This window comes from Sinocyclocheilus rhinocerous, unplaced genomic scaffold, assembly GCF_001515625.1.
Source record: "Sinocyclocheilus rhinocerous isolate Xijiao unplaced genomic scaffold, SAMN03320098_v1.1 scaffold153, whole genome shotgun sequence".
NCBI lineage: Eukaryota > Metazoa > Chordata > Actinopteri > Cypriniformes > Cyprinidae > Sinocyclocheilus > Sinocyclocheilus rhinocerous.
In genome coordinates, this window is record NW_015660878.1 from 868,230 (window position 1) to 892,538 (window position 24,309).

The following is a 24,309-nucleotide window of genomic DNA, read 5'->3' on the forward strand; positions in this document are numbered from 1 at the left end:
TTTTTTATTAAGTTAATTTAGAAAAATGTTTGGAGCATTTTTTTTTTTCGTTAAATGTGAGTTTTTGTTTTTTAAAATAACGACCAAGCGGCCAGCGGTAGACAGTGAGTTGATCATAGCCTATGTTTGATCAATTTAGCCTTCTCAAATCATCATGACTTGCCTAAAATAAAATCTATAGATATAAAATTCAGTTCAAGCATACCACAATGTAAGTTTAAATGTTTAACCTATATAAATGTGCGCTATTAGACGCATATCTAATCGTTTGTGCGGAGAGCTAAAGCACTTTTTACAGGACATGGAGGAGCCGGCGCGATCACTTGCATTGGAAACAACTTAAAATATGCCGTAATTATTGCTCATAAAGGTAAGAGTAATATATCACGTAATAAACATATATCAAATATATCATAATAAACAATTCAAATATCTCCTTACTATTTCTCCCCGACACATTCATGGTTACTTTTGCTGGGGCTTTGCGACACGCTTTAGCCTATTGCGTGCGTTTTTTGCTGTCATGTGCAAAGATATTTTTAGATTCTACACTGCACAAGACCAATTGACTCACTGTTTGCCGTGGTAATCAAATCAAAACTCTTCCAAAATGCAGATTTTCCCGAAGCACTGGGAACTAGTAACTCCCCACGCTCCAACTTCTCCCTGATGCTCTGCATGGTCAACTGTCACCTGTATGCTAATTTGTGCGTATATGCGTTGCGTATTGCGTAGGCGATGTATAATATTTATAATATAATCAATATAACAATATTTCATACAGTAGTGTGTACACCTGAAATGTTGGCTGGGAATGCCAGCCAGTTTGTATTTTGGACCTCAACTGTTGAACCTGTGTGGAGAACTGCAGTGGATTTGTGCTTTGGAAGATTCAATAACAGGTTCCATTTGACATTTACTTGACCTCAAGCTGCATATGTAGAAGAAACCTGAATGCCTGTCCATACTGAATGTTGCCAGAAAGAAACCTCAGCAGTCTGGCTGTTTTATATGTATTCTGGGAGGACTACTGTTCTGTGTTTTTTTTTTTTCTTAATTTTTGTCTATGTTGTGTTTTATGTTCGGCCTGGCTGTTAACAATTCATTGTATTTCTTAACAGTCAAAAAATGAAAGAGGTAGTAGTAGGGACCCGACGGGCTTGCAGACCTCTAGTTGTAGTACGTTGCTAGTTACAAGACTGACTTCATGTGGAATTTTTGCCAATATCTGCCTTACTGTATCTACACAATTATTAAAAAAAAAAAAAAACCTGTAATACCCCAAAAGGGATTTTTCATGTTCCAGTGGTTGTAGTATGAAATATTGATGTACTTTATGTACAGTAAGGGAGGTATTAGCAAAATGTCACCTATAGTAAGTCAGTCTAGTCACTAGGAATGTACTACAACCTTTGGAACATTAAAAAAAAAACTTCGTGAATTACAGTAATTTCTTAAGAATAATTATATACTGTATACACAGTGAGGAAGATATTGGCAAAATTTCAACTGTAGCAAGTCAGTCTGGTAACTAGTAACATACAACATTTGGAACACGAAAAAACCCATTTTGGTGAATTACTGTAAATTTTTTCTGAAAGTGCAACAAAACACAAAGTGTATTGTACATACTTAGGGAAAGTATTGTCTAAGGCGAGTTTTTGGCAATATATATTTAGTCAGTTTGAGTAAATTATTAATTTACTGTAAACATTAATTTGAATAAATTATTGGACTTCTTTTTGTACTGTGAGGTAAATTTGCAGACGGTCCCTGAAGCAGCCCAGGCGAATATGCAGCGAATATCAAACCCAAAACTACCGCGCTTGGTTTTCTATGGCAGAAAAAATGGTTTGGTCAAACTTTGTGGGTTGTGGGCTCATATTCTGGGCTCATCTGCTTAAGATGACATAATAATATACAGTAATATATTTTATATATATACATAATAATATACAGTAATATATTTTATTAACTAGATGCCGAATTTAATTTATTATCACTGTCTTGAGGCAATAAACCACGTTATGCGTTTTCTTTATGGGAAATGTTTAACATGCAGTTTTGTGTGTTCCGTAACTTGCGTTCATATCCTCATCTGCCTGTATAGTTTGCATCATCAGTAAGATCTGAATTTGGTCTTTTAATTGCTGTCATTGCGTTAATTGCCGCATAATGCGTTTTCTTTAACAGATTTCTGAGGGAAACAGCGTGAAACCTTGTGCGTTCGTTCATATTCTACATCTGCTTAACTGTCGATATAGTTCGCATAATCATCAATAAAGCCTATTCTGAGATCTGAGGTCTTATATCACTGTATTAGTTCACTGAGGCGCCTTATGCGTTGTTGGGGAATCCTGGAGTGTGACATATGAGGGGAACCCCAGTATTACAGCACAGCGTCACACAAGCCATGATACAAAGTTACAGAAACTAAGCAACCGAAAGCAATATATGTCTTCCTCAGATGTAATGTTAGTTCTGTACTTTAGCGTTGGGTAAAATAGCATTATAATCCAGAGGTGGGGGACTCAAGTCACATGACTTGACTCGAGTCAGACTTAAGTCGCAAATTTTAGGATTTGAGACTTGCTTGACAAATATTCATAAAAGACTTGACTTGACTTTGACTTGATAGGCCTATTCATGACTTGAGACTTGACTCGGACTTGAGTTAAATGACTCGAACGTAAGAGCGTGGACTAGTGTTGCCAACCTAGCGACTTTGTCGCTAGATTTAGCGACTTTGCAGACCCCTTTAGTGACTTTTTTCCAAAAAAGCTCCTAGCGACAAATTTTGCGACTTCTTGGACAAACCTTATTTAGTTTCTGAGACTCGCCGGTACTGCCGCACGAGCGCGAGGTCTTGCTTTCCACACACACCTCTCTCTGCGTCTGCTCTGTTGTAGCAGCGCTTTAGGTTAAACAAGATATTCTGTCGCTTCAAACTCTTATTTTACATGCAAATATAGCCGAAATCACAGCACAGCCATTGTCTTTATCTTATGTGTATTTGATTTCATTAGACGACGTCGTGATTATGAATCAGGATTTTTGTACAGATTTACATCTAACGGAGAGTTGGTAGTCTTAATGGGCCAGTCTCTATTTCATATTCATCCCGTTGTCTTACAACAGAAACAGAAAAAATATACCAGTGAAAACTGTTTTATTGAGAATTTGGCTGCATTAAAATACAGTTTGTGAGCACTACCAAATTAATTTTTTGCAAGTGGAATGCATTGTAAATGGTTATTCACTGTTTATAAGGAAATCTCAGCTTTTTTTTGGCAGTAGCACTTAGTATATGCATGTGTACAGTAAAGTGTCTAATAATTGGTCTTCAGTTTTAGACGTTGAGTGAAAAGCCTATGGATAGTTTATGGGGATGCATAAAAGAAAAAAATCATACAGTTGCGAACCCAACCATGCATGCACAAACAAAACACAACAAAAAAAAAAACTCAAACTTGCAAGCACAACCATGCACACTCATACACGTGCACACACATTTACTCACAAATATTAATAAATCACACTCACTCAAATCACCACTCTCTCTCTCTCTCACACACACACACAGAGATTATTAATGTACATTATAAACAGGTGCAAGGTTTGTGTGATTCAATTATTAATATTTTTTCTTGTTGTTGTTATTCTTTTGTTAAAAAGGAAGGATCTAACTTAAGCATGTGTTCATGTCCCATAAAGGTGATGTCTGTTTGAAGAATGCCATTTGGTGGCATAGAACCCATTATACTTGAATTGTTTAATACTTTTTCATGGTTTTCTTCAATGTTTGAGGCATATTGAAACAGCTGTACCTAAATACTTTTCATGCTTTTATGTTAGCCTAAAAATGTAAATGTAACAGAAATTAGTCCATGTAGTTTTAATTTATTTATTTATTTTTCATAACTACTGTATTTTCTAGGTTATTTTAATATATAAATTCAGTTAAAGGTGGAGTAAGTGATTTCTGGTAGCCAATGTTGACATTTTAAATCACCAACACAAACACGCCCCTACCCCAAAAGGGTCTCGCCCCTATTTTGATAGCTCCGCCCCACACATATGTATGCAACCCAGGCAACGATTAGTTCTGTGAAAAAAAACAAAACCAATGTTATCTCACAAAAATTGACTTGGACTTGCTTGAGACTTGAAGGTTAAGATTTGAGACTTACTTGTGACTAGCACATGTGTGACTTACTCCCACCTCTGTTATAATCTCCTTTGTGGTAGAGAAAGCTGCTTACATGTAGGCTACGGGAAACAGCGAATATGTTGAATTAAACATACACACAATCAGCTTTTCTACATGTTTATACTGGCCCCGATAATCAAAACTTTTACTTAGCGCTTTTCTGCAGATCAGTTTTTGTGAATTAATGACTTAATCCACCTGCTGCTTTGGTCTTCATCAACAGCCAGTTGCGCCAATTTTCTGCTGAATTTTAACCACTGAATTTGTGGAAGCGAATTTGGAAAGTGAAATAAAATGGACCGAAATTTGCCTGTCGAATATTATACATCGTATTTTTAAACAGATTGAATATTTTGGAAGTGAATTCTGGAAGGTGAATATGAAATATTGAATTTTTAATTATGAAAATGTGTGTGAAATATTTTGAACTGAAATATTCACAGCTTGAATAAACAACTATGTTAAAATTCAGGACCTAAAAATGCAAGCCCTGGAAATACAAGGCATTAAAATGCAAGCACTGTTAATGCAATGCATTATTTTTTTCAGTTAGTGCTATTCAACATGCTTTTTTGTTTCAAAGACATATGGCATTATTTTTCGTCCATAAGCAAACTTTGCAAAACACAAAATTTGTCACTGCCAAAACTTTTGCCCACGCCTGTATGTTGACTATGGTTTCACTAATAATAAACATACATTTGCATAAATCATCCATATTTGTCCATGCCCTTGTTGATGAGAGAGTATTAACAACTTGAAAAGTATTAATTTAAGGTACATTTAGAACAGATAAAAATGTGCGATTAAGTTGCGATTAATCACGAGTTAACTCATGACAATCATGCAATTAATAGCTATTAAATATTTTAATTGATTGACATATATACTGTATATATATATATATAATTTTTTGATTTATTATACGTTTAATAAAATATTTTTTTACAAATATGTTTAAAATATCCATTGAAAATATCCATTCATATAAAAAAAAAAAACAGCAAACAAAAACAAAAATAAAACACTAGGCAGCCCTATTTGTAAGTTAAGTTATATATTTATGTATTTATTTAATAAATAGATACAAAGATTAATTACTAAGAATAAAAATATAGATGAATAGATAAATATATATGTTTTTGAAAAAACAAAATATAGAAATGTTAAAAATTGTAAAATAACATGCAAAAATCAAATAAATATAAAAAAAAAGAAAAATATAAAAAACTGTTTTTATTTAAAAGTTTATACAGCTACATTTCTATTACTCTAAAAGTGTGTAGAAAACAACATGTTGTCTTTTTAGCATGACAATATATTATGACATTTTATCACAGTATAAATGGGTCTTTATAAATAAAATTATACGGCTATTATATTTTAAGAAAGAAGTTCTTCACAAGATGATCAACCGACTTTGGGGTCAATGGCAGTAAAACGTGTCACTGCTCACTTACATAAAGCTAAACTACGCTAAACTTTGTCGCTTTCATAAACAATCTGTTACGTTTCCTCTAATCGCCAGCTCTCACTGAAAATGAACAACTTCCAGTTGCTTTAATGCTGCAAACCATTGTTAGTGTAAATGAACAAGCACAGGTCATCTCTAAGCCTCACAGTGCCCTTGAAACGCTCAGAGCGACAACAAAAGAGATCAATAAAGCCCTGATGGCTGGAATTTATAGTAATGATTCTGTATAATCAAATCAGACTCTGTAAGGCCGCTGAAAGAGGAAAAGCATGACCTAAAACATAAATGAGAAGTGCTTTTGTGGCAAGTGACAATCTTCCCATCTTATCAGCCAATTAGAGAGGGAATCTAAGGCCTCGGGATATTAATTATCATTGACTACATGTCCCAGAATGTGCTTGAGACTTTGAAGTCCACCCATGACCGCACAGGGAGAAACAGTCAGGTCACATTTCGAGAATGTCAATAGTGCAATATTGCTTCCTTAACAAGGATTATGTTCCATATCCCCCAAAGAATAGCATCACAAAGGTGTCCTCTGGATTTACTGTGTATCTTCTGCACAACAAAAACCACACAAGTCTCCCTGAATGGCTCAGCGACTCTGAGCTTTTCCGTAATGTGCTCTCGCCTCTGGTAGAATAGAGCTCAGCTACACCCACAGATGGAGAATAAAGGCCAGATATAATATGGAGGAAGAGAGCAGCAGAGAGAGAAAAACAGTCTTTAGCCTCAGCATAGTTTAGAGACAAGGAAACAGCCAGGGAAGAAATTAGTTCTGCTTTGTTTTCCAAAGAGATCAAATAAAACACACTAAAACAGACAAAAACAAAAACAGACTTGTCAAATAAAGCACAAAGGTTTGTGGGTTCGATTCCCCAAAAATGTATGACTTAAACTGATAAAAATATTTATTTGTGTGTGTTTGTATGTGTAAGTTGCTTTGGAAAAAAAAAATATATATAAATAAATATATAAAATAAAAGTAATAAAATAAAGAAAAAACTGCAACTTTTGCAAATGAGCAGCGACAGCCAGATTCAGTAACTATGGCTGAAGATGAAAGATGTAAAGTTATCTTTAAATAATTATTGCACTTAGTACATCCTGTATTTTTTCTTTCATTTATTATTACTTAAATAATAAAATAAAAAAGTAATAAAATAAAATAAAGAAAAAAAAATACAGGATGTACTAAGTGCAATCATTATTTAAAGATAACTTTACATCTTTCATCTTCAGCAATAGTTCCTGAATCTGGCTGTCGCTGCTCATTTGCAAAAGTTGCATACTGCCCAACTTGGCAACAGTTTTTTTGCTCTTGTGGCATTAAATAGCCAAATCTCATTGAAAATATATGAGACTGTGAGTTTTTATTAAACAATGAAAATGAAAATCAACCTAAAAGAATGGAATAAATCAATTTATCAGTGATAATAATGAGAAACATGGAGTGATACAAGAGGATGAGGATAAAGGAGAAGGGAAGGAACATTACGGGGGTTGTTTGGAGAGGTTTTCTGCTTGGTCTGGCTGCGGGACTGGTCGGGGTGGTAGGTGTTATAGTGTTGATAGGGAAGGAAGTTGCTGTTGTTGTTGGTTCCGGATTCCCAGGGCAATGGCCGGTTACTCCTCTGCACCTTGACTGACCACACGGAGAGGAGAGAGAGAGGGAGGACGTGAGCAGGAAGAAACATACAACACCACACAAATGCCAGTGTACAACAGATAAAACATACAAGGAGAGACATTTTTAAGGCTTTTCAAACTGCGATTAACCCTGGAACAAAACTACGTACTATGGTTAAAAATGACCCTAGTTTAACACTGTTATTTTAAGTTAGTTTAGCGAAGTTCGTTTTTTAACGAAGTTAGTTTAATGAAGGGTTATTTTGTCTGCTTTGTGATTGGGCTTTCTTCATAAAGCAAGTATAAAATTGGACAAAAACAAGCACAAGTAAAACAAGACATACCAAATATTTGTTGCAGGGATAGTTTACTAAAATGTGAAAAGTTATGTTGTTCCAAACCTGTATGACTTGAAGGAAATGGGTCGAAAAATAAAAATAAAATAAAATTAGGGCGAATTATACCTTTAGGAAATGTTCTAGGTCGAAACAACCGATGTTACAAATAATGTAGATTTCACCATAAGCACAGGTATGGACAAAAGACAAGCAGAAGTTATTAAAAATAAATAAAAATAAAATAATAATAATAATAATTTGGAGGGATAGTTCATTAAAAAGTTAAAATGTTTGTTGTTCTAAACTTGTTTTATGACTTACTTTTTTTCTGCATAACACAAATGAAAAATGTTTTAACCATTAAAAAAATGAATGGGTCCACAATCAAATAAAATAAAATGGAATTTTATTAGGAATGTTTTAGGAATGTTCTAGGTTGAAGCAACCAGTGTCTCAAATAATGTAAACCTCACCAAAAATGCACCTGCAAGCTACTGTACCAAACAGCATCTTCTGAGACTTTCGGGCTTTCATATTGGACAAGCAGACTGACAATATCTGCAGTAGCAGGCACAAAGAATAAAAAAAACAAGCACTCACATAGCAAGGTCTTAAATAACCAACAGCTAGTGCTACCCTCAAAGTGTCCTCGTAGGAATACACAACTACGGACACCGGCATTGATCATTTTCTATTTTGGCTCCTTTCTGTTTCACAGTTAATTTTAGCAGTATGTTTGCTGTGCTTTCAAACACACAAGCACACAGGCTGGAGAGAGAGATTACAAAAGCAGTCTGAGAGAGAAGAGAGGCAAACTGGAGGGCAGCGGCTGCAGAGGCGATTAGACAGGAAAGAGAGTCGGTGAGAGGTGAAGGAGGAGTGTGTTTTTGTGTAAGGCAGGAGACCAGGGATCCATCATCACGATAGCATCAAACAGCAGCACAGGGTTGCAAGACAGTGAAGAATCAATCGAGACCGTAGGTAATCAGGCCTTAACAGATGAGAGCCATTACTTCTAGAATTATGTGTGTGTGGGAAAAAAGAGAGATTGTTCATGAATCATAGAGAGAAGAAGGGCAAATGAAAATATGATGGGTGTGTTTGCAGGCATTAATGTAGAATCTCTATACCAAGGGTATCAAGAAATGGAAATAATCATGATTAATCTCAAAATTTTCTCAAATCAATTTCAACTTAAGTTTTGATGCACTTAATTTATAATATATAATATATTTGAATATAATTTATACATAGCATACATATTTTGACATATTTAACATGCTCTATAAGCATTTTTAAAGGGGTCAATATGATGTTGCTAAAAAGAACATTATTTTGTGTATTTGGTGTAATGAAATGTGTTTATGTGGTTTAAGGTTAAAAAACACATTATTTTCCACATACTGTACATTATTGTTTCTCCTCTATGCCCCGCCTTTCTGAAACGGTAAAATTTAGTCATATATTGTATACTTTTCTAATATGCGTTATATTGTACAAATTATCAACCACATTATACATGTATAGTGTATAAGTGTACATATACAGTATGTATAATATACACTCTGTAGTGTGCACTTGCAAAATGTACTACAACAAACTACATGCACATGGAAGCCCAGCGAACAGATTGTGTTCAGTGTTTGCATCAGAAACAAGCAGGGATTGGCCTGGAGGGATAATATTTGTTTTCTCATCAGTAGATTCAGATGTTTTCTGTGACACACACACTGCCGCCCACGGAAACCCACCAAACCGATGTCTGGAATGCATGAGTATTCGGTGACAAGGTAGAATACGTGCGTTGTGGTGTCAGCCAGCTGTCTGGTGCTGTGACGTTTCTGGCATTAGCCAGCTGTCTGGAGTTTCATAGCGGCTGACATTTAGATCTGTGTTAGTGTAGAACGCTTCACTGCACTAAATCTGCTTGAGCTGAGGAAATAGACTACACGTCTGCGTGTGTGTGAACTGCGTAGTGGACGTGCCTCTGCATAGTAATGCCAGAAGCCTGACATGCCAGTAGACGTGTGCGGCTCTTCACGGGAATCAGGAGTGAGCTCTGTCCACTCAATGTGTTTGGATGGTGCTCTAAACTCAATTTCCTTCCCTTAAGAGCCAATCAAGACGCCTCCCACCAGCTGACCCGAGGGTCACTTCATTGTTTTCTAATGCGGGGCCTCTGAAAACCCCTAACAGTGAGCTACAGGATGCATTAGTATGCTGTGCGGGTTCACTTTTATTTATGTGCTCAGGGCTCAGGCTTTATTCCATGTTCTTATTAAGTCCATAGCATAAAGGTCATACAGCCACTGACCTTGTGGACGTTCTGCAAAATAATTAAATTCGTCAATAGGATTTATTAATTTATTTTTTTACTCAGTGAAGGCCATCAGCAGAACATCTGGGCCGTACATATATGATGCGTTTTGACCTCTTTTTTGCCAAGCAGACCAGCAGCAAAGGCAGAGTAATAAGCTAACTAGTGTTATTTGTGGTTTGTGTTGTGGGCTGGTTGCCAGGGTTTTGCAATGCAGATGCTGAAGTGGTTTTAGCATGTCACTATACAGTTGTTATGGTTCTGGGTGGCTGCTTTGGTATTGGTACTTGAGTTTAAGTACAGATACTCTAATGGTGTGTGCACACCGAAAGCTAATGTAATTATTTGCGCGAGTAGAGTACATACGAAGTCAATGCAAATACATGAATGACGCAAATTGGTGTGAACTAGTCAGAACTAGTCAAAAAATGTAGGAGAGCATTATTATTTTTTTATTTGCGCGAGTTACGCAAAAAACATCCTGTGAATAATCTAGAGCGAGTAACACGATGTGAATATTCGCATCGTTTTTTTGTGCACACACCATAATAATATATTACTCTAATAAAAGTATTATGTACCCCTTTTCAATTTTACTCGCGTAATAATACAAAAGTATTAGATTTTTTATGTACTTAAGTATTGAAAGTAAAAAGTACTGCTCGCTAGGCTTGCCGCGATAGATGGTGCTGACGGTTATACCGGTGTTAAGCCGCAACACCGGTTGCGTCACTTGCCCACCGCGGCACCGACCCCCACCGTCGTTTTGATTTTTTATAGTAATAAAAATCATTTAGTTCAGTAAAAGAACAGACACTACAATTAAAAACTGAACGCGGCTGCTCAATGCAGCGTGCCGAACAACAGTCGCATCACAGATCAGATTTAATTTCTCCAGTGAGGAAAGTGAGTCGAGCTGACTGACAAGAAGAGTGAGGTGAGACAGACAAGACGAAGGCGGATGATTTAGTTTCGAAACGAAATGCAAAAGCGCCTGTTTGGCAATATTTTGGATTTTGAAAAGCCTGTTGACTTTTGCCGTTTATCTAAGGTGATTTTGGAAGTTTTTTTTAAACATTCGTTTCTTATTTAATTGGTTCCACATTGTTTGCTGATTTTTACTTTATTTAAACTTTGTGTCATTTATTTATTTTATTTGACATCAAGGTGTATGCCGTGCCGCCAAGCTTTCTTACTCGTTTTGCTAATAAACGTCCTACGTTTCTTATATATGTGGTTATATATATGTTTACTTATACAGGAAAATGTCCTCACCGTCACAACCCTACTGCTCGCTGAATGTTCCTTTTGTAATTTTAACTTATATGCTTAAACATTTAATCATTTTATATTACATATTTTATATAATCCTACTGCTCAAAATACTTGGGTGAGTGGGGCTTGTCATACACTATCACAAAATCAAATATATTAAGTAGTATTGCTAAAAGTGTTCGTCTTGTTGCTAAAAGTGTTGCTAATTGAAGAAAAGTGTTTGTATCGTTGCTAGAACAATTGTTTTGTAAGATAATAAACAGTTAAGAATAACAATGTATGTCCTCGTCTTTACTTATGTGCTGAAAAGCGGTGTAATTACAGATACGACTATATTATGCCTTAAATTTCTGTCTTGTCTTAACTTCGTCTAGACTCACAACCGTTTTGCTTTGCAGAAGCTTTGTGTTTAAATATTTCAACTCAAATCAATATTTTGTGTTTAATTGTTTACTTATGTGGCAAATAGGCGTGTAATAAGCAAGATAATGTTCATCCAGCTGGTTTTTAATCACAGAATACACCTCTTCAGGGTGATGCAGGATGCATTTGCTTTGGGGTCCTGAGCACCCTTTCGAGGTTTATTCTGCGATGACAATTGGCTGGATGAACATTATCCTCCTTTTACATGCATACTTGCCAAATAAGTAAAAAAAATAGACACAAAATATTGATTTGGGTTGAAATATTTAAAAAAAAGACTTGATTCTGGTGTTTAAATATGACTCTGGTCTGGTCACTCTTGCCTGGCTGTGCTCTAGTGTGGCCTTCCACATCTTTGTGCTATAAATCTAGTCTTTGTCTCTGCGTTTGAACGTTAGCTTCCTGCTCCTGATAAGACGTGACAGGGCACACATTGGATGTCATAAGAACGCATTCTTTGTGAGAAGCATCGTTGCTCGAAACTTATGACGTCAAATCTCGTTATCATAGCATTTGGTGGTGCACAGCCTAATAAAAAACTGTCCGGTGATAAGAACGAGCGTTTGAACACCACATAACCCCTGACAACCTGAGACACAAGGCAAGATGCACTATCCTCTCACGGCCTTGTCTGCATTACAGATATCTCTGCAGGAAAGATGCTTAAATATCGTTAAGATAACCGTCACAGCTGGCCGTGCACTGAGATGTCAAACGCTGCATTCAGACAACCTACTGTATCTAGGAACTACAGGGTTGATATCAAAGACACGCAGGAATTATGGTAGGCATCAATTATGCATATGCCATCACTTTCAATAAATCGATTAAGTCGTTAAGGGGATGTCTCTGCTCTCTCCTCAGAGCATTGAGGTTTGAAGAGGTACGGCGATCTAAGATACACGACATTTCAGAGAACAGCTCTCATTAATAAATGTGACCAAAAATAAAATGCTAAATGAGTAAAACTGTACTCCTCTAAATAAATATGCACTTATCCACTTTGTTTTCCAATCTGCATCACTTTAGTGGTCTTACGCTCTAGAGAAAGCCCTAATGGAGTGGTTTAAGGGTGTAAAAGGAGCCAAATCAGTTTGAAATCAAACAAGGATACAGTGACTTGCCTTTCCTATATGCTTATAATACACTATCCCCATTAAAATCAATGGAATTGATGCAGTTTTTATGTAAATTCTAGTCCAGAGTGAGTCTGCATGGATTTCTTACCATGTTCAGGGCCCTTGAGGGCCAGTCTTGTCTGGTGGTGGGGCAGAATCTCCATTTTGACGTGTTCAGAAGCGCTAGCTAGCAGCTGGGTGGCCTCGGCCAGTGTGCAATACTCCATACTTGTGCCATCCACCGAGAGGATGTGATCACCTGCGTGCAGTGCACCACACCTGCAAAAGCAATGAGATCACTTCCTATTCTTCCAGATCTAAACTTCCACTGAATTGCAGTTCTTCTCAATTATCTACTACAATTATCATTATCTAATATCATATATATATATCATAAAAGTGTTTTTTTTTGCAGCAGAGACACACATAATGTTCCAAATTGAGCATCTAAACTGGCACCCTGTTGATGGAAAAGGGGTTTAAGGTGTATTTATAATTCCCACCCAATGGTTCTCCCAAGAGCAAACTCTTGAATCATCTTCAAAGTGCTAATCTGTTCTGATGGAAAGGTTTTCACTTGCTCAGCACTCCGCCACCCTTATTATTGTTCCGGGCCTTTCTGCTGGCGTGAAGGCTAGATGAGTTATTGAATTTCTATAATTAGTTGCTAAACTTTATGCACTTCAAACTTTGAAAATTTCACAAGCAGGCATCAGGTTCCTGCAGTGCACATTTCTCTCCTCTCGATGCATTGATCTGGCTCACAGAACAATGGAAACATGATGAGCAATGATGCTTCTTTCATAAGGAACCGAAACGGTTGCCTTCCTATGCATGTGGGAAATGAATGCGGCTGTAATTACCTATCGGCGATGCTGGCTGGTTTGACCTTGTCGATGATGATGACCTGCTTATTGCAGTACATGGAGGTAGAGAGAGCCAGACCTAAACTGGAGCCCATGGACTTGGCCACCTCCACCAGCAGCGGGCCTGAAGCTGTGGCTACAGAATCTATAAAGGAGGAAAAAGACAGTGATTATATTCAGAAAATGGACATTATAGGGGTACAAAGTGGCTCATAACCTGTGGCAGAGCTTGCCTTTTTTGGTATATTAATGCAAATCAGAAATCTTGGGTTAGGTGTACACTCCAGAAATTGGATAAAGCCTAAATCAAAAAGCTGCACAGAGGAAACTGTAAATGTGGTCTGAAATTGTTCATGATATATTTATGTAAACCAACCCCAAGCTTGCTTAGTTGGCGTCCACTGAAGCTCTGCTAATGCTTAGAATCCTCACTGCATGGACATTTATGAGGTATATGTCTAAGATGAAGACTGTTTTAACACATACACTCTTAAAAATAAAGGTTCCAAAATGGGTTTTCACAGTGATGCCATAGAAGTGCCCCAAAGAACCTTTCAGTGAACCGTTCTTAAAAGAACAAGTTTTTCTTAGTGTGAAGAACATTTTAATAATCTCAAGAACCTTTTTTCACTATAAAGAACCTTTTGTGGAATGAAAAGGTTCCATGGATGGTAAAGAACCTTTATTTTTAAGACTATATATTTTAGCTATAGAATGCATAATTAAACTCAAATCACTGGATTAGGTAATAAAACATCAAACCAATGTTATTTTTTAAGACACACAGAATGAATACATCTTTTCAAGAAAAAAAGTTAATGCAATAGATATATTGTTCAAAAACTGTTATAAAACAAGAATAAAATTGTAACATCACAAGATTAAAATAGTAACATTTTAAGAATAAAGTCAAAATTCCTAGAATAAAATTGTTGTATTGTGAGATTAAAGTATTGTTTTTTTCTCAAAATATTATTATTACAGCATTGCAATTAGTATGTTTTCACCTCATATTATATAGCATTACTTTTTTCAAAACATAATTACACAGCATTATGTGATTAAAGTATTGTTTTCCCTCAAATTATTTTTATATAGCATTATTTCTCACAATACTATTATACAGCATTATATTATATTATATTATATTATATTATGAGACTAAAGTAGTGTTGTGTCTCAAAATATTTTTCTATTTTTCTCAAAATAGTATTACACAGCATTATAAGTATTGTGATTTCTGCTCTGAAAATATTTATATTTCACAGTTTTACTCTCATAGTATTATGACTATTCTTGAAAAGCTTTTTTTGATGGCAAATTTAAGTGAATGTGAATACACCTGTGGTTTGTCTGCTACGGTACCTGTGTAAACTTGAACTGATTGCCTTCATAAATCCAATAAGAATTACATTTACACCACTATGCTAACAACTTAATTTGATATTTTGCTTCTAATGCAGTGTATGAAATTACATACATTTGTAAGTGTGGCTTAAGTGCCCGAACACCTGGAAGAAAAAAACATTACGGATGACGGCTATACACCCACACACACACACACGTACACACACCTCATTACTGTGAATGAGGGTGAGCGGCTGCGGTTAGACCTGTTAAAGTCTAATCGAGGTAGTTTAACATCTCAGTTTAGTAATAGACCACACTATAAGACTTTATTGTATGTATACTGAAAGCAAACATAGATTATATATTTTACAGAAAAAGAGCAATCACATTTACCACTGTTCAATGATTTGAGTAATTTCTAAAGGAATCAATGCAACTTGCTTACTTCACATGAGGGTGAAATTATTTTTTTTCTTTGCAGATTTCGCAGTAGATTCAGGTTGATCATGTGTATTTGCCATGTAGACCAACATAAAGCTGTTTCATCAATAGTTTTTTCACTGAATTTTCGCTGATGTGACTAAATTAAGTGAAATCATAAATTAATCATTCTTTTGAGTTGGCCTTTTTTAGTGAATAATCAGAACCGGTTTCCTGAACAATTCACTTATAAATCGGACTGAATCATTCTGAGCAGTTTACGAATCAATAACTGAGTTATTGAACAGAGAATCATCTTTTTTTCCAAAACATCTGATTCATAATGTGCTCTTTAACAAACAAGCTCATACTAAGAACACTACCTGGGGTAATGTATCAGTACACAATGGCATATGCTGAATCATTTGTTGAATCGGTTTATTGAAATACACTGTTCAAAAGAGCTGATTCTCAAAAATGAGTCACACTTTTCAGTCTTCCGCACCAATGAACACACATCGCACCAAGAGCTGATAAAACAAAGAAAGAGTGTGAGGTGAGGAGAGAGGGTAGAAAGAGGGTATAAATTATTTTAGGTGGGGAGAAAGTGCATTATTTCAGACAGAAATCCAGGATAGAATGATCTTTAAGTTATACAGCAAGACTTAAACTGAGAAGGAAAGTGCACTGACCAAAAACACAGTCGAACAGGCACTGTGGGGTAGTTAGCATTTTATGCTGTTCAGACAGTGCTGTTCAAATAGAAGGGCATATCAGTGCAGTGAAGCAGGATGCACCTTTCCACTGGGCACAGCAGAAAGAGAATCTATCACGTCCGGGTCAGAGCCCAACAAAGACATCGGAAAGATGAGTTACAGCCATGGGCCACTTCAAATATTAGAGAATTTCCTTTTCATTTCAGTTCAGCTCACTTGCTGTCAACCCTCTTTCTTGTTTTTGTGCACCTCATTCAGCTCGTTGACACTCTGTCATTATCCACAGCGTGTTTTTCCTGACATTTACAAATGCTACAAAAGCATATCGACATTCAAGAGCTGGATAAAATAAAATAATTGTGTGATCTTTTTCAAAATTGCTAAAATGCTACATTCTGTAATTGCTGTTTTCAGTCGATATGCGTTTACAATTACTGTAATGTTCTTCCAGCTGGAACGATTAGGCCACAACAGATGTTCCAGAACACAACAGAACAACTGGTCTTCAACAAACCACGAAGGGCACCTTCTTGACAAAGTATTAAAATATTAAAAGTCCTTGAAGGGAACAAAACAGTAACATAATTGTAACTAAAATTGAAATTAAAATGAGTTTGCAAAAAAATAAAGATAAAACGGGAACTACAAATGTGCAATATACTTCAAACAAAAGCTAAATAAAATTAAAAGGAACAAAAAACATTTTCGAGATAATTTTGAATTAGTTAAGGTTTTTTAATCTATTTTTTGCAAATGCTGGTAATAAGGGTGAGTAAATAGAATTTTAATTAACACTTTTAGCAACATCAATTCATTTTTTATGAATTTTTTTTATGAACACCACCACCACCACACACATATAACAAAATAAAAAAATATATTTTTAATTTTCCTAATCTCTCTTCTGCTATTTAATTTGTCTAGCAATGCAAATCTATTAATACTGAAATATTACAATAAAAACTGAAAATAAAAATTGCCGCTGTGAGCATGTAAGACATACTGCTGCTGCACGTATAACATATATGAAATAGCCCCCATATATAATATGCATGAAATTACCCCGTAGTAGATCTATACAGGTGGAGCTGGGGAAGGTGGAGGGTTTCTGCAAGCACTAGCCGAGTAGTTGAATGTTGAGCAGCAAGCTCATTGGCTACTGATACGAAAAGAACCAATCAGTTGCGCCGTGTGAATAATGATGTCATTATGTCAGATTGAGTTCAGACTGCGCCATCTAGAGTTTCAGGACAGAACTTTGGATAAATAATATGGCTATCTCCTTTATGATATATCTCATCTGTATTTGCCTCATGTAATTAATTAGAAGTCTTTTTAGATAAAAAAAATAAAGGTGCATTTTCTGATTAGTTGAAGTGGGTGTGTCCTTACCCATGACTGACACATCATACTCTATGAGAAGAGTGGCTTCCTGGCCGCATTGTTTGAGGATGCTCATGGCCTCTGCGTGAGACGCTCCATGCAGACGAATTCCGTCAATACTGAGCAGCCTGTCGCCGGGTTTGATGGTACCTTCCCTGAGAGAGAAAACAAAATACAATACAGACTGAAATGGCCTATCTGAATTACAGAAGAAATATGCGGTACACAAGAGAGGCACCCAGAGACACAATAGCATTTGTATTGTGTGTCCTCTGCTTGTTTGCTCGTAACAATATGCCTTTAAAATGCCAGAAAGGTTACAGGCTTTACAATTCCACACATTCCATCTGTTATCATGGCAGGCAGGTTACGTCTGTGTTCAACACACCAGAGACCTTTCCAAAACCACAGTAATTCCTAAACTATTAGAGTCAGGAACCGTACTGAAGCTCAATAGATATAAAAATAAACTCATGTACCTTTCCGAAGTACTCAAGAATATGGGGAAAATGTGACCATCTCTATTAGAGCGTCTGGTACTCAACATTCTTTAACTGTCTGATGCACACAGCACACAAAACTGGCATATTCTAGCTGATCTATCTAGTGCCAATCTGATTGGCTGACATCTCTGCTTTTTTATCAGTCTGCCTGGAAACAAAGGAGTGTTTATGAGATATGGCTGCAAAAATGATTGCTTTTCAGGAAGAATTAATATTTAAGATAGTTTACTAGCAAGCAAATTAGATATCCATCAGCAGAATGTTAATGGTTTAAAGTTTGGGGTCAGTAAGATGATATACGAGTATCTAAATACTATTATACAAAAATGTAAAACTTTTATTCAGCAGGATTGCATTAAAGTGACCAAAAGTGACAATAAAGACATTACAAAAGATTAAGAAATAAATGCTGTTCTTTTGAACTTAACATTCAAAGTATCACAGTTATAAGCAGCACAACTATTTTCAAAATTCATAAGAAATGTTTCCTGAGCACCAAATCAGTATATTCGAATGATTACTGAAGGATCATGTGACACTGAAGATGGGAGTAAATTCAGCTTTGCATCACAGGAATAAATAACATTTTAAAATATTTAAAACAGTTATTTAAAATTGCAATATATTTTACTGTACTTTTGATAAAATAAATGCAGCTTTTGTGAACATGAGAGACTTTTATAGTGTAAAAATCATACCCACCCTAAACTTTTAAATGGTTGTGCAAGTCTGTGAAATAATCTGTATTAGTTTTATTAATTTTGGACAGACATACATTTTGCAATCCTTTTTTTGTTGTTGTTGTTTTTTTCCATTCAAATATTAGTGGAGGCTGTAATTACTGTGATTAGTCGGTTTGTGAATCTTTCTATTTAAGTCTGGCTATGTCAGACTATTGAGCTTTATGCGAGGACAGTTTCAAAAAACATTTCAACCCCGGAATAACAGGGAGCACCACAAGAGGTCGAGTTTTGGTTAGAGGCTTGATTTATCACTCAAACGAAATGAAATTTGCTGTTTTTATGTTCCAGGAGGGCCATTCTCTGTGACTGCAAGATGTCAGAGGCCAGTCAATACCAAATTGCAGAGGAACAGAACACGATATTTACCCAGAAAAACAGGAGCCATGCCATTGAACAAAAGAAATGGGAATACTCTCTCGGTAAGAAATAAAATTACCAGTGTGCAAAATGAATATTGATAAGGGTTGTGGGGAAAGGGAGAGACAGGCTGGCGTGTAATGACGGTAATAACAGAGCAGTTCAAACGCCAGAGCGAGTGAAATATCACACCGGTCCATTTGCAATTCTCAAGCGAGTGCTGAAGTTGCAGGGCAATCCATTCCGGTTCCGAAAGGAACTCCGACTGGGAAACACTATTTTCATCAAGCAATTTCTTGCCATTTCACAAAAATGACTACAGTTCAACTATGCTAGACCAGTAAAGATAAAAGCCCAACCCATTACGAGGTAACAGAGAGAGAAACACACATGGGTTAAAAATAACCATTTCACCATTTAATGCAATATGCAAAAATAAAGTCAGTAATTGAAAAATAACAATAAATACTGTAAATAAAAAGACATGCATCATAAATGCTAGTGACTCATTTTTAAACACTTTTCCAAAACCCAGTAAACTGCCTACAGACAAATCAAAACTGCATTCTTAATGCCTATCCATAAAATAAGAAAATTAATTATTGCTAACCCAATACCTTTTTTGGCCAAATTATGTTTAATTGGCCGCCCAGCTAAACCAGCTTCAGCTTGGAAAACAGTTTACAACAGATAAATCCAGCTTAAACCAGCTCACACCATCTAAGATGAGCAAAACTGCTTAGGCATTAAAGAAAGTTTTAAGGCTTTAAAGAAGGACAGTGTCATTAAAATTTGATCATTTCATTTTATTATTGTGTGCTATATGTATTTTCATGCTTTTTAGAGTATCCTGACATTAGCTTAGCAAAATGCTAACACCAAACCCCATTTAAATCAATTGTGAGTCGATGTAGTGTCTCTAATAAGTCTCACTCTGTTTCATTTAAGATGCCTTTTATGTTTTGGAAAAGAGCTTTAACGTCAGTGCTGATGAATCCAGTTCAGTTTAGGACCAACTCACCTGTCAGCCGGACCGCCGGGTCTGATGGTTGTTATGGTAACCGGGCGAGATTTGTTTCTGTCTTCATGGGCGCCTCCTACATCATGGAAAAAACAACTTGTTTTGACACATTTAACAAATGTAGCCATATAGCGAAACCCTGCATTTACACTCCAGGATATTTACTCAACATTATATAGTTTAACCTACTGTACACTTAGCCAATGAGGTAAATCATAACTCCAAATACTAGCTTAGTGGCACAAACCAAGGGCCATTTGCTCACCACACTGAAATTTCCATATCATTCTCAACAAAAGCACCAGATTATACATTTTTAAAGCCTCTACTCGCTATAAAATTGCATACCATTGAATTCACAAATGGAGTCTCAAAGATGAAAAGAAAGTCCTCAAAATGCCTCTTTGAGACAGATTTGAGAAAAGGAGCGAAGCTAACCAAGACCTTGACAGGAAAACTTTTTTCCCTCTCTCTCTCTTCAAAAGACTTCCTACTGTAGATGGATCTGAAAAATGGTCTCTTTCTTTTAATGAAGTCTAAAATGCTGCTTGGTAAATATTTGGAAAATGAGTGTTAGCGGCACTACTGAAAGCTGCTTCATCTCTTTTCACTGGGCTCAAGGGCAGTGAAAGAAATCTTCAGAGAAAAATGGTCTTTTTTTGTTTGATGTAGATGTGAATGAAAGTGTGTTGATGAGGTGAGCTCAGAGACATTTGAACTGGGATGTGAAGAAGTCTACAGAGGCACTCACCTCTGATGACGAAACCGAATGTATTGCCTTCTTTGTGCAGCGTCACCTCCACGTTTTTGAACATGACCCCTGAGCCCTGTACAGCTGAGGAAGGAAACGAACTGTTCAAAGTTCTGCCAAGATCTCAATGCAAGACCAGAACACATAAATGAATAAACTAAATTGCCATTTACGTCACTGAGAATGAGGAAACTCAGCGTAAGATTGCTGTTATAAAACACGCCTCATTTTATTGCTATTTTGTATTTTCAGATTAGGATTTTGTCATATCATTGACACTTGTTTGTTTCAAATAAGTTTAGAATTTCAGAAGATTAAGGAATTAATTAAGAAAAATTTTTTTTATCAAATTGAAAAAAAAAAAAATCCATACAGTTCTATACATGATATTAAATTGTACTTAACATATAATGTAAAATGTGTGTGTGTGTAAATACAATTAAATAAATGTGTATATGTGTATAAATAAATACATATACACCCACACGTACATAACCACACATATACATGTAATTTATGTATAAATGTTTTAATATTATTTGTTTGTATCAATTAGATTTACAATTTTGGAATTGTGATAAAATTCTCTTATCAAATAGTAAAAACTGTTTATACACATACGGTTTATACACATGATATTATTAAATTGTATTTTATGCATATATATAGAATTTTATACACACAAATACATATGAACAATTATTCATATAAAAATAAAAATATATTATTATATTGAGCATTAATATAAATTACAACTGAAATATATATTCTGTATATGAAATGATTCTATGTGTAGGAAATCAGTTTCATAGGACAACATTCAGTTGTGTTTGTGTTTAGCAACATTTACTTGCAGAATGATGCGACTGACCAATCAGAGTCAAGTATTCCAGCTGTGTTATAATAAGTAATATGGTAATTTTCTAATCTCACTCACAGACAGGTGGTAGCTCGTACTCGACCTCCAGGACGACCCTCTCCCCAACATTCTTCAGCAGACTAATAATCTCATCATGACGAAACTTTGTCAAGTTGATTCCATTCACAGACTTTATATAGTCCCCTACGTTCAACTGGTCACTCCTGCAAAGAAACAGACCAAGAAAAAGATTCTATACATTTGCTGGAGAAAATGTGAGAGGAGGAAATTGCATAACCGAAAGAACACAGTAAACAGGCAGGAGGAGAGAAAAGAGCGAACAAAGAAAGAGAAGAAATAAAGACAGGCAGAAAATAAGGCGGAGATGGAGTCAGGTCGAGCTCGGAGGCGCTTTGATAGCTGATCTGAGCCCATGAAGGGAACACTTTGTTCTAAGGAAGCATCAAGACAGGCTGTTCTAGTCTCCATCTCGCTCTTTCTCTGACACACATACACTCAGATGAAAGCTCTCGTGTTTAACAAGGCGGCCTGATTGTCAACAGATTCTGAAAGAACGAGTGTGATGTTAGGCAGTTTATTTCAGCTCGAGTAGAATTATAAGGGCAAGTGTCTTAAGACATAAGAGTCGATACGCAGTGAAACGTTTAAAGCCAAACAATGGATTTGAAGAAGAAAAGTATCTGTGACTGTGAAGAAGAGGGCATTAAACGTGTGTGTGTTTCACTATACGACATGTGCAGTGTTTGTTCTGGGATATGAATATGGATCCATTTTCTGAGGATTGTGGGTGTGTGTGTGTTTTTGGGGAGGGCTGATACGGTAGCGAACAGTAGGCCGTCTGCCATGTCTGACAGCCAATAGGGAAATGGGAGAAGAGTTCTGGCTTATGCAGTATTGATTAAAAGATTCTGTCTACCTTATTCACACACACACACACACACAGACACAGACATTGTGTACAGAAAAAACAATGTGCACGCACGCGCACACACACACACACACACACACACACACACACAACATACTTCCTAGACAAAGCTCCAGCACACATTGATCTCTCTGAGCCCGCCTATTGATGCTGTCTTAGCAAAAATCATTAGCATAAACACAAAAAGATAACAAAAACCTGATAACACAAATCCTCAAATGTGAATTTTTGCAACACTAGCGTCTACAAAACTGAACTGAAAGTCAATTCTTACATTTTCTAAACAATATGTGATTGGTGCTGGCTAGCTCTACAAAACTAGCCACAGCAATGCTAATGTGACGTTAATATGAGTGACTGCTGCAGTATGCAGGGCATTTTAAATGTTTTTACCCTGTGCTATGTGGTTGCTAGAGTATTTTGGGTAGTTGCTAGGTGCTTTACTTAAGTCTACCACAAATTTATGATTTTATGTTTTCTAGATATGACTCGAGTACCTCTTTCAATGTAAGTCTAAGGACTTTTTCTTGCCTGAAAAGCCCAAAGCTTTCAGATGTCATTCATGTCAATAACAGCCTTAGCAAACAGCACCAATTACGGTTTCCAAATGTTTCCCAAGTTTCGAATTAGAGATGCCGTGAAAACACAACAATGTTTTTGCAAAATTAACCTCGCTAATACTGACCTGGCAGCGATGCCGCCCTGGCGCAGGTTGGAGACGCGGGGCTTGCCGTCTTTGTCGATGCCTCCAGATACTGTCAGGCCCAAGGTTGTGCCTTCCTTCTTGATCAGCTCCACGGTGCTGGTGCCCTTAAACTCATCTGTGAAGCACAGGGAGGGATGAGGAGGAGGGTCAGTGGGGGAGGTGGGAGAGGAAGAGCAGAGACAGGAGATGAGAGGGTTACAGGAGCAGAGGAGGCCAGCCGCTGCCATACACCACTCTCCTCTAAATGACTGTGATCAGGCGTCTCGGACTGGCCCTCTCTCACACACTCTTTATCTCTCTTTCTCTGTCGTTCTACCCTAGCTGGTAATTAGTTATACACTCTAGAGTGCTCAGAGTATGTGTGTGTCCGCACTTAGCAATAGGTCGAGGACACAGTCGTCGCCAGAGGTGCGCTAAAACGGACAAAACCTTTGACAACACCTGGGAACATCATCACTTGGAAAAATTACAATTCAGTAAGTAAAATAAATAAATTAAAAACAATAATTAAAATAATGAATACATAAATTAATAAAAAACAATAAATAAAAGTGAATAGATGAATAAAAATGCATGAACATTTAATAAAATAAATATAATAAACATATACACACGCACACACACACAAAATATATATATGCACACATTAATAAATAAATAAATACACACACACACACACACTAGGGTTGCTGCGATAGATGGTGTTGACGGTTTTACCGGTGTTAAAGGCAGGGTATGTGATTTTTAAAAAACACTTTAGAAAACTGATTCGGGCCGAATAGCAAAACAAACTTGTAGCCAATCAGCAATAAGGGGCGTGTCTACTCGTGATGTGGAGGAGAGAGCTTTCAGTGCATGGGACGGACATTAGCCGAGCCGAGCGACAAAAAGGTAGAGATGG

General features: G+C 36.4%; 1 protein-coding gene across 1 annotated transcript in view; it reads right to left on the bottom strand.

The window, feature by feature from the left end:
• The window catches only part of LOC107725502 (glutamate receptor-interacting protein 1-like), a 158,055-nt gene that overhangs the window by 36,585 nt on the left and 97,161 nt on the right, over positions 1-24,309 (bottom strand). The window contains exons 3-10 of the mRNA XM_016534777.1: positions 23,388-23,523; positions 21,832-21,977; positions 20,895-20,978; positions 20,144-20,219; positions 17,529-17,674; positions 13,648-13,795; positions 12,894-13,063; positions 7,183-7,329 (exon numbers count right to left, since the gene is read on the bottom strand). Coding sequence (XP_016390263.1) covers positions 7,183-7,329; positions 12,894-13,063; positions 13,648-13,795; positions 17,529-17,674; positions 20,144-20,219; positions 20,895-20,978; positions 21,832-21,977; positions 23,388-23,523 — 1,053 coding nt within the window. The remainder of the gene's footprint in view (positions 1-7,182; positions 7,330-12,893; positions 13,064-13,647; positions 13,796-17,528; positions 17,675-20,143; positions 20,220-20,894; positions 20,979-21,831; positions 21,978-23,387; positions 23,524-24,309) is intronic.